This window comes from Lepisosteus platostomus, chromosome 6 (assembly GCF_059453375.1).
Source record: "Lepisosteus platostomus isolate fLepPlt1 chromosome 6, fLepPlt1.hap1, whole genome shotgun sequence".
NCBI lineage: Eukaryota > Metazoa > Chordata > Actinopteri > Semionotiformes > Lepisosteidae > Lepisosteus > Lepisosteus platostomus.
Genome location: NC_142616.1, coordinates 21,696,972 through 21,709,034, shown reverse-complemented (window position 1 = coordinate 21,709,034; position 12,063 = coordinate 21,696,972). Strand labels below are relative to the sequence as shown.

General features: G+C 37.1%; 1 protein-coding gene across 1 annotated transcript; it reads right to left on the bottom strand.

Annotated features, from left to right (window-relative positions):
* Positions 1–10,519: 10,519 nt before the first annotated feature.
* ch25h (cholesterol 25-hydroxylase) lies at positions 10,520–11,983 on the bottom strand. Its single transcript, XM_088634784.1, has one exon. The coding sequence runs from the start codon at positions 11,541–11,543 to the stop codon at positions 10,764–10,766; it is 780 nt and encodes a 259-aa protein (XP_088490910.1). The 5' UTR covers positions 11,544–11,983; the 3' UTR covers positions 10,520–10,763.
* Positions 11,984–12,063: the final 80 nt, after the last annotated feature.

Below are 12,063 nucleotides of genomic sequence, written 5' to 3'. Positions count from 1 at the left end.
TAAAGATTGGGCAGTAAAATACTATCAAGATAATTGAACAAGTATGCTCTCAGATTTTGTTTGTGCCAAGCTAATAAATGCTTCAGTTCTTTTAGTTTGTCTCTGTTTCGTATTGTTACGCATAGGGGGTTATAAAAAACAAAATACTAAAATTTAAGTTACTCTATTAACAAACAAGGCCTCCCAGAGTTCTAAGTCCGGACCAACAAGAAAAACCCTAGACTGCTAGTAAGTATTAAATTATAAATAGAATCCCTATACAGGCCAACCAGAGAGATGTACTGTATCTGCCTTCGAAACAAAACAGAATACAACCTACAGTTACATCTCACTCTATATAGATCTGGATGCTAACAGGGAGAGGACATTTTTAACCTAGAGATTCATAATACAGGGAGTTAGAGCTACTTAAAAGCAACAAAATGGCAAGGTCTGTTAACAAGGTTCAAATACGTAACTAGAATCTGGTCTTGGATGACCCGGACAAGTACCTCTCGCCTGGCACATGGTTTCTTCTCTCTCTGAGTCCTCTCTGTCTCCGTGTTCTACCCGCTTTAAAGAGCAAGTAATCAGGACTTTGGTTGTTCATCCACACACTGTTAGCACACTGTTCTTGCTGGGGTACTGGTTTGGAATTTCTGGGAAGAGTGACCCTTAGGGGTCCTCCACCCTCCACTTACAGTACTGCAGCCACCTCGATTTCCTTAGAGATCTCCTGTCCCTGTACTGATCAGGTTGAGCCTTGTTCAGCTTCTGAAAATCTAACTAGATCTGGTTATGAGATGGTAAGCTAGTCTTTATAGCTTAATAGTCTTTGTTGGTGTATAGTTACCACAATTATGTACAGTAGCTGTATGCTGTAAGAATGGTACAGTATATCAGAATACATATGATAAATATTAAAATAACCATTTTTAGCCTTTAATGTACTATTTTGTGCTTGTTGCACAGATCATAGGCAAGTTAGAACACAGTCTGAATGCAACTCAAGAGGAGAGCATTTTTTATGTCCAACAGGACGGTGAATCAATGTGTTGAAACAAGCTATTTCTGGAAAAAACAAATAATTTATTTCAAGATAGCAGTTTTCTTATTGCGCCGTGATCATTTTGCATGGCAATTGAGACCTGACTAAACGCCTAATATACAGTATAGCATATTTTTCATGCTTACTATAAAACATTTTTAATGGGAAATTAAAATAATATAGACTATGCTGCCAATATAAATATGATCTGTGTTTTTCCATTCAAAGTACTGTAAATACAACAGTATAATTACAGTTAAAACTACTGTCAGACCTTTTAACTCTACCTGATTTTAGAGAAATTAAAATCTTAATTGTGTGAAATAAACAATGAGGGGAGTCTAAACACTTGTGCTACATTTCATATAATGATCTCTCTACACGGTCTAGGCAAATCTTCAAGGAATACATAGCCAAGATGTATGTGAACATCAAAGAGAAATACACCTATTTAAACTGTGTGTGTCGGTGAAGCAACATTGATAAAGAACAAATAGTGCACACTATTCATGTTTTTAATGCTGCAAACCAACATTTTAATTTTCATCACACAACAATTAACATCTACCTATCTGAGTATAAGAAGACATTTAATTTTACTTGTCAACATAGGGTTTTTATTGTTATACAATACAATTGTTTTATGGCTAAAACAATAATATACTACCCTCCCCAGTACTTTTTGAAAAAGCTAAATTTCAAATACTACACCTTTATTGCTGAAGTGAAAGCTGTTATTTTAATTATTTAGTTTTATCACCAACTTACAAATGTAGGCTTACTGGCATCATATCTAGAGTGTATACCAACTTGCCCATTGTTTGCTGCGATAGGCTCCGGTTCTACCGTGACGCACATTGGATGAAGCAGTTAGAAAATGGATTGAAGGATGGATGTAGGCCTATTTTTATTTTTATATATTTCTAACTACCAGCTAATTAAGGTCTACAGAAATTTTGTTTTCTAAATATAAATGCAATAATAAAAAAAATGATTTGTAGGTGCCCCTTATTTTTGTTGCCTCCTATTACACTGGTACCTTGCATTTTTTGTGATAGGTTTGTGTAACTTATCAAAAAAGGAAGACACCCCTGCAAGGTTACCACACGGGACCTGAGAAATACTGTGTGTAATAAGACCCAGAGATAACAGACATTGCTTCTTTTTTGTTATATTTAAGTGGGGGAAATTTTGACGAAGGCAGTTGGGGTAATGTTTTCATGGTAGGATACTCTGAACAGGATCATAATGTACCTCTTTTATACTAGTTTTTTACTGATGGGGTCACAGCCAATTTACAGTTGTGTTTGCTCACTGTCTTATTCCATTTGAATCTATAATGAAAATATACCTGAGATAAACTCACCTGTGATAACTTTAGGGAGTCACATAGGTTACAAGGTTTTGTAGTACTGAGATTTTTCATTTAAAAAAGTAAAAAGCTAAACTTTTCCTGTTTAACAAATAGCCACTACTTAGAGAACCATATGTTAGAGAAGGTTTGGGTGTTAGGAACAGATCAGACCCAAGTTAAAAAAACAGACTGACTTCCTTGCTTGTTTTGTAATTTCCTGTTAATATTCAAAATGTTATGTAACATCTTTTTATAACCATGATTTGATCATGGTGGAAAGTGTGTTGGAATTTCCCATGCCGTGGAAAACTAAAGGAATGGGGAGAATACGATTTTCATGCTGCCTTCTTCCGTAACGAGGAAACAAAACTGAAAATACTTATTTTTGATGCGCCCTCTGTCTGTGTTCCATATGTGGTGGATTTGTATTTTTTAGCATGCGATTATTTTTGTTTTACTTCAATCATATTCTTAAAGCATTGACATTTAGAGACATGGACAGAAGTATGCATTTTCTTTTAGTCATACAGAGTGGTGTTATGCAAAAATGAGGTTTACTATGTGGAAGATCTCCTTGCATTTACCTGACATTCAACCACTCCAGTTTTCTAAATGTTATGGTAGAGGTCTATGTATTGACCTGAGCAGTATCATACTGACAAAGCTGTAATCATTCAATTTATTCATTCCTGAGAACTGATGATGTAATGTCTTCAGGTCCTACTGTAGGTCATGATCAGAAATGATAATGGTTCAAATGGTTTCCTCTTAATGACAAATTGATCTTGTAATTACTTCAATGACTTCAACTTGATTTATTAATTGTTGGATGGATTTAATGTTTTTAACAGAGAAATATATTTTTTAATTTTTTGCTCTTCTTAAATGCATTTTGAAGAGAAGAAAAGTGACTGTTAAGTTTAAAAAATTAGTGTAAAATGTGTTTTACAATTAAATAAACGAGAGAAGTCATTTTTGTTGTAAAGCTGATAAAATATTTGTTCTGGAACTATGAATGTTAACTCAGGTGTGTTACTTTTCCATCATTTACTTATTAGAGGAACAATCTTTTATCTGTTCCATAGTAAATGACAGTCCCTGACTGCAGTGAAAATGGGGATTCCCAGACAAGAGTCACCAATGTAGGTGGTTTCTCAAAACTGATAAAAAGATTTAGATTTGGTGTCAGTGAGAATTTTTCAGATGATATGAGAAATACTATGAATGAAGTCTCACCCACCTCTGGTGTGACAGATTTTTACAGTGACAAAGGCTTTAAATATCTTAGGTTTAACAAAACCGTTTTAGTGTGAATTCCCTTCGTGTTTTTCTTTTTCCATCGGAAACAGAAAGCTGTTTATGCAATTCTCTGTTACAATAGATGGAAGTTTGTTCTTGAAGAAAGCCGCTGTCAATGCTGTTGTGTAGACAGAGGGACTCTCACTTTGTCCATGGGTCCATATTAAGTCCTGGGGGCTAGACCCTAGTGAGCCCCTCTGAGCCTAAACAAATCAGTTTGACAACCTAAGCAGTAATTGAGGCAGGAACCTTTTAACAAGACATTGAACTTTCATTACATCAGCTGCAGAGCAGTTATGACTCATACATTAAATAACAAACAATGAATCAGAAACCTTTCCTGTGTGTTTGACCTCTTCCTCTTTAGCCCTTCCCTGCGTCCTGACTTGGCCTGCTGACCTCATGCTTAACTTCTCTCTCTGGTCAGGAAAGTTTAGCACTGGTACAATGTACTGTTTTGTCAAACATCAATGGCAAGAGTCACCCTGACTGAAGTAAAGAAAAAATATATTTTCAACCTGCCTTTTTTAATCACAAGAGCCTTACAACAAATCCCATCTTTCAACAGAAGGGAACCTCCATGTTGCTGGGATAGATTTAGAGAAGACATTTACTTTTTTTAGACGTTTCTCCATCAGGAACGAATGTGGTCATGGCAATGCCTAAACCATGGAACTGGAACGTAGCTCATGGACTGTGCATCACGTTAACATTTTTGCATTTTTAGTAACCATCACGCAGGCATGCAGACAGAATCCCTCCAGCCTTCAAGATGTCCTGCTGTTCCCCTTTCGGAAAGGCTTGCTAAGTCTGCATAGTCTTCTCATAGCTGTGGTAAGAAAATCATTAGAATTCCCAAGATTAACTGATGATGGAAGAGGAAATCTGGAATGGGGGAATGCCTCTCAATTACTCAATTTTTCTTGCATACAAGAATCACAAACTTGTCTCTTTTATAGGGTGACACCCTGCTGCTTTTAATTTGTCTTTACACCCAGTTTTCCAACTTCACTTTAATAGGTACTAATCACCTTCCCAAACTGGGGCCTTTTCCAACTAATAGCAGGATATTCTACTTGAGTGACTTTGAGCTTCCTTTCACATATCTTTTCCTAATCTTAATCCTTCTACCACATAGTCTGCACACCTGTCAGCTTGTGTTAGACCCGAGTCTTACTTACTGTATCTGTGCTATCTACATTCACTTCTGAGTGCTCATTCTCTACCTTTCTTGCCGGAGCTTAGACACAGACTTTTCCCTTTTCCTCCTGTCTGCCAAAATACTTCAGTTTACTAATCCAGGGCAGTGGTCTGTTACACAAAGAGCCTATCCCTGTGCTCTTTCCCTCATGTGGAATCTAACTGCCACTGGATGTCATTTATCTAATTAGGCCAGATGTCTCATTTTCGCTCAGATGGGTAGTTTTCAAAGCACCACTTTTATCCTTACAATGATGCTCTCTAAATTCTTTCATTCTAGTTTAATTTCATGGCATTCTTACATGAGTGAGCAGATCATTTACTGCACACAACATCAAAGTACACTACAGTATACAGCAGGAAATTATGGGAACAAAAAAGGAAAAACAAATATAAAGCAATGTACACTCAAATTGATAGATTGTGAAAAAATGAAATGAATGCATTTATTTATGAATTCTATGAACAGCTAACTTTATTGGTTGTCATGCAGCTCATCAGAAAGTGTCATGTTTCCTCAAGCCCTATAAACAGTTTTAAACTTATAGTGAACACTGTAATTGCTTGTACAGTGTTCATTGTGAAAAGTTTGTTAGTGAAGCTGTTCTTGAGAGAAATCACTATCAGGCATGACAAACTTTATATTCAAATTTGTACAAGTGTGAAGGAAATTTCATACTACAAATGTCATTCTTGTACCCACTGGAGAGCTGTGGACGAAGCTAGGATTATTGTAGCAGCAGATCACACCTTTGCTCTCCTGTGTGTCAGTGCTGGTTACACAATCAGACCTTTTCACATCAGGCCTGTTGCACCTGTGGCTAATTGTGACCTTCCCTGTCTCAGGTGGAGCAGGCTATTTAATGTCTGATCTGGCAGTGCTCTGTGCTCTTATAGAGTTTTCTCAGAGCCTTTCAAGTCCCCATGGTTTCCATGGTTCCCCTATTTCCTACTTTGCGTTGGCTTTAGATTTCCGACCTCGACTTTCTTTCCCGATTGCCCCCTTGCTGGCTGTGTTCTTTGTGTACCTGGATGTGAACCCAGCTGTGTTCCCGGATTACTTTCCTGGAGTGTGTTTCCCTAGCTGGTCTGCTTCCATGTTTCCCGCTGCCTGCTCGTTTTGCCTTGCACTTGGGTTCTTCCCTCGAACCTCTGACCGCTGCATACTTCCACGAGCAGTGACTGTTACAACAAATCCACGGAAATCAAAGTTTTGGCCATAGATAGATTACAGCCCAACGTGATGCTTTGCCCACTGCTGTCTGTACATCTCAGGGGTTTCGTGAAACCTGTCCTGCTAATAGTTGAAGTGATCGATAAACAAAACTGAAGTATAAAAAAAGTGATGTAAGTCTTAATCAGGTGTGGCACTTTCTAACAAACATTACATCATAAGTCAATCAAAATGGTTTATTAGTCAACACAGCATTTTAACCCAAAGATTTTAAACTATTGTGTATAATTTGACATTATTTCTCCTTTGTTAAGAAAAGAATTTTGAGTAATGGAATCCAATGAATAAAAACTTATATTTGTAAATTAATATCCAATAAAATATTAACCCAGCAAAATGTAACTACATTTCCCAGCCATTTGATTTTTTATCTGAAAGTGCAAGCTGAACTATAAGGTCAAAATATTGTCAGATATGACTGAAAAGATAACAGGGGGAATTCTATTCATTGTAATTGGACAGGATATTTTGAGAGCTATATGCAGCACTTTCTGATGTTCAGAATTTTTCATCTTTTCCCCAAACGGACACATTGGACCACTGAAAAAAAAATCCTTGGCACTTAATAGAAACCCAGCACAGTATATTACATCCTGTCATTTTATTGTGGGATATTCAGATAAGGGTTTAATTATACTGTTGTTCATGGAATTTACACTCATTATCACTAGACACACAATGGAAGTTTGTCTTCATTCTGTCTAACTTATTGTCTACTCTGAGTGACTAATACACAACACATTTGTGTACTTCCCTTTCTTGTGACATTTACATGGTGAAAAATTACACGACCTTCAGAAGAAACCCAAAGAACTCCTCTTTCACACAACTATCAGATTAGATTGTGCCATGTCATTTCTGCTTCACAATTGGAACAGGGACTCTCCATCACCAGATACATCATTTTTCATTAAAACTCACATTAATTCATTGTAAAAAAGGGGGATGAATGCATTTTTCCCCCCACATTGTCACATACCACTTAATGTGTTTGCTTTAGATATGTGATGAAAGCAAGCACAGGCTACGGACAACCACCCCATGTTCTTTGTACAGTACCTCTTTAAGCGCAATTACCCAGTTCTAATCATAAGTATCTAAGGGTTTGTTAATTTTAAATCAAACATAAAAGATGTGCTGACATTGCTCTCTGAACAGTCCATCTTCTTAACCTTTCACTAATTCAGTGTCATTTTCCTCTGATGTGGTTTCATCACTCAATAGTAGCCTAGGAAGTCCTAACAAAAGAGATAAATCAGCTGGCCTTAACCTCAAGGTATCTTTTATCAGCTTCATGCTGTATAAATATTCTCAAGATTTTAAATTTTGAATAGAGAGCATTGACATTTTGCTAATGGACTGCTGTGTGTGTAGGTTATTGGAAAAAAAAAACCCGTCAGGTTAATTGTACTCATCCTGTCAGGAAACCATCTGGTAGAATCGGAGGATCCTCATGTGTAACCGTGAATCCTACAGAATGCAGAGTAGCACAGGGACAATCCAAAAGACAAAATCCAGGGGCTAGGTCAGTTAGGGAGGCAATGAGTCCAGTAACAAGAGAAATCCAAAAGACTATCCAAACACAAAATCCAAAAGGTGTGGTCAAAAAGCAGGAGCAAAGATTTGGTACCAGGAGAGCAGTCAAAAGACTTAGAGAAACACACAAGAGAATACTACTGGAGGACTCTCAATCACAAGCATGGGTCAGTGTGTGAGGGAACTTTAAATACTGAAAGGAAAGGGATGTGGTTGGATTATTGATACAGGAGTGAGAATGTGTGGAATCTAGTGCATGTGGGAATGTGATGGCTTCAATTAGGAATGAGATTGTGAAACAGTGGGTTTGGGAATGCAACACTGTTTGTGAGGGAGAGTGTGGGGCGTGACAGAAATGGAATGGTGTTTGTGAGGGAGAGTGTGGGGCGTGGGTTTATGAGAAGTTTGTCAAACTTACAAGATTCCTTTGAACAATTATCAGTGGTCATTCAGCAGATACCAGTACACAATAAAACTGCTTCATGTTTTAAGCTTTGATAAGGTTCCTTATAAAAAGAAAGGCTGTAAATTCTGAGTGCTTCAAAGCTGACGTATTTACTTGGCATTTCTTTTTTTCACCATTTACGCTCAGAGCATGTGGGACGCACTGTTTGCACAGCGGTTAAGGAACAGAAAATACTTTTTTTATTTTCACTGGAATTGGAAGACGACAAACCCCCTGAGCACAAGCAATACTACTGGAACATAGTGATCAACAAGGTGAAAGTTTGAGCTCATTTAACAAAACGAGAAATGTGAGCTGAAAGGCCTCCTCTCATTTGTTTTTCCATTATTATTTTCCATTATTAGGGAAAACAAGTTCCAAGTTCATGTCAAAGGAGTAAAATGTGTGCCACACAGAGCCCTGAGTGTACAGTAGGCCCTTTGGACTGGTTAGATAGAAAGACCAAGTTCAAAAGCTGGGACTGAGCTTTTTGTTCTGGTTTACCAGCGTATGTTTTGCTACAGCCCTGACAGGGTCACCCATGCAGTCTTCTCCTCCCTGTCGAACATGAAAATCAGCTACCATGCAGCTCTTCTCTGCAGGAACTCCATACAGCAAGGAATTCCACAATCCCAGAAGGCCAGGCCTCTCCTGTGTAGTGCTGAATTGTCCTCCTGCTGTGGGACAATTCAACACTATACAGGAACCAAGGGGGTGACATCACAACCTCAGCATCAAATGAGCTGTGTTAGACATGGGACCCTCACTGAAGATCCATACTGTACTTCTCTATTGGTCTTCTTCCTCTAGGCTCCAAGACTGATTTGGAGTAAAGGATGTGAGAGATTATTACATCAGGCTATTCTGTCTATATCATGTTTCCACCTGTCACATCATTTCTTAAAATGAATGAGCGGCTCTATATTGCATAACTACCTTACATTTGATCTCTTTTGCTATCTGCAACATACTGCTACTAGCGTGAATTCCAAACAATCCTGACCTGATATTAACTATTTGCTGTGGTGATGCTTGAATTTCTACTGAAATACACAGCTTTAATGAAACCCTTATAAATAGTGAAACATTATAAGACTGACACCACAGAATGCCTTAGAAGAACACTAAAAAAAATTGTGGGTGCTGTATATTACATTTGTGTGTCATATGTTTATGCTTACTGTTGTGGAGGGAGCTTATTTTTCTTGATGGGTATTAAACTTTGTCAAGTATCAGTGTTGCCAAAAGTCAAGTTCCTACTTGAAACAGGAAAATGCAGTTTGAGAACAAGAAAAACACCAAGTAGGAAAGATGAACTTGTTGTGAAGAGCAAGCAATGTTTTGTGGTTTTATTTTATTGGAATTTGTTTTTTCCTTGTTTGTATTATGTAATCTGCAAGCTACAACAACAAAAATCTTTTGACAGTTTTTTGTGAAGTTCATAAAGAGTGAAGCTTTTCCTCAGAAGGAAAGAAAGCTTTAAGAAGTGTTCCTAAACTAGTTAAATTAAATAATTTCTTATTTACTTATTCTACATTATATTATTGCTTATGACACTTAATACTAAGGATTCTAAAAAGGTAAGAAAGGTTATTTCTCTGATGAATATGTAGAAGAATAACCTACCTAAAGTTAGCCATTTATTACTGCTTTTTAGGATTTTGTGTTTATTAATGTCTAGTAAGGAAAAGTCACATAATTCTTAGTGCTTCAAGCCAAAACCTTATCTAATCCTAATGAAGCATTTATTAAATTACAAAAATTAAATTATCAAAAATTACGTTTCCTCTATTTTTATGTTTTATCTTAAAAAGTAAATAATCCCTTATTATGTGGATTAACCAGGACAATTCTCTCAAAATTCAATATACTGTATTTTTAAAGTTCTGTATTTTCCTCAAAATAAAAACCGGCCTTCCAAGAGCATTTATCTTGTATATAAGCAGAACCATTCATGAATATGAACAAAAATATTAAGGTTCTATGGCTGGATACTTGTGCTCACTTGATAAATATACAGTGAGTGGATGTTTTTCCAAATGATTGTACAACCCATCTTAAAGAAAGTAAAAAGGAAAGTGCATCACTTTTTGTCATGGTTCATTTCCACTTGAGAATGTCTTTGATCAGTTGATAACATAGGTGTCTGTGACTTTGCCACACACTCTAAAGCTTTGTTTCTACCCTCATAATTTCCAAACTGCTTGTATCACATTCAGTGAAAACATGTCACTATGATAACAATTTAAATTAAACATAAATTTATATCCTTACTATACTTGTATTTTGTGCAAACTTTACCTTAGTTTTGGCTCAATTCAAGAACTTATAGTGAATGAAATTTGTTCTTCATTTGATGACTTCATATTTTACACCAGATGCAAAGATCTTATCCAAGCTAAATATGCAGACAGACACCAAAAATGCAGTTCAATTTAAATTATTTTATTAATTTAAATATTAAAATAGATTATTTAACACATTAAGACAATTCACAGAGGAAACAATATAATTAGCTTATATGACACATCAATATCCATAATATCCCTTTTAATATAAAAGAAGACAAACATGTTATTAATACAATTATAATGTATGTTTTTTACTGGCCAGCAGAAAAATGGCAGTGTTATTGTTAGTCCGTTGTGGTGTTCCACCTTAGACAAAATTAGTTATTTCTGACGTTGGCTTGAAGCAGGGTGCCAAATATCTTGTCCCAGTGTGTAAAATAAGGCGCGTAGTTGGATTTGAACTTCAAGTGATGGAGGTCGTGATGAGGTGCGCCACCAAACAGTCCAAATGGCACTAGTCTATGCGTAGCCCAAGGAAAGTCGTAGCCACAGTGGTCCTCCACAGACAGCCATATGTTCACAACAAAGAAGAGCATCTCAGTAAGAGGATGACAGTCCAGCATCATAGGACTGATAGCAGCAAAAAAACCCAAGGAAAGGGTCTCCCACGCTCCGGAGTGCTCAGCAGTCAGTGCAAAGGTGGAGGTATACTTGTGGTGCACCTTGTGGAAGGTTTTGTACAGCCATGGAACTTTGTGGTGAATTAAATGCCAGATAAAGTACTGGAAATCAAAGAGCAGCAGGCACGCAACAATGTCAAGGATCACTCTGATCAGCCCAGGAGCCTCCAGAGGGTAGAAGACTGGTTTCCAGTACCAGTGTAAGACAGTCAATGGGAAAATGAAGACAATGTGGTTGTACACAGTCTGCATGATGCAGGTCCCTGCCATTTCCCATGTAACCTGAGTATTTGGCTGAATCTTGTATTTTCTGATGAAAGCTGCCTTGGAAGAGAGGATATCCAGAATCACAAATGGTAGACAGAATCCCATGTAGACGATGAAGGAAAACAGGACTGGAAAGAAAGGAGATTTAAGATAGGCATCCTGTGCCCGCACAAAGTCCCAGACGTTCTGCAAAGTCAAAGTGTCCTGCATCTTTGCTGCAATCTGGCTCTGTTAGCACAGAGCACAGGATTCTTATAGTGAATGCAGTCACCACGCCTCCTCCCTCCTATACGTCACAGAACATCATGAGAAACAGGGCATGTCTGGGGTTTTCCCTCGGATAAGGGAAACCCTCAGAGGTAGTAAGATAAATAACTTTTAACTGTTGGTAATGCCATATTCTATTTTAAGATGTTGAAAGTTCTGAAGTTGAAAGTTTGAAGATTACAGTCAAAGTTTCCTTAGTATTATGAAACAATTTATGACTGGTTTATTTTCTCTGCTTTAACCAATTACCTCACATTTAAGAGGATTTGAATATCTTGTAATTTTTTACAATACATTACAAGCTTTTATCCTCTTATTGTCAATATGCGTTTTGTATTAATGTCATCCTCAACCTACATATCAGTCAGGCAATTTATTTATATTTATTAGCATGACTTTGTATGGTGACCATCATTCCAAACAAAGTAGCGTTAAAACTGGAGAGTTAATCAATTCCAAAAAG

Coding starts and splice junctions, on each gene's coding strand:
- ch25h (XM_088634784.1), bottom strand. CDS start 11,543: ATGCAGGACACTTTGACTTTGCAGAACGTCTGGGACTTTGTGCGGGCA.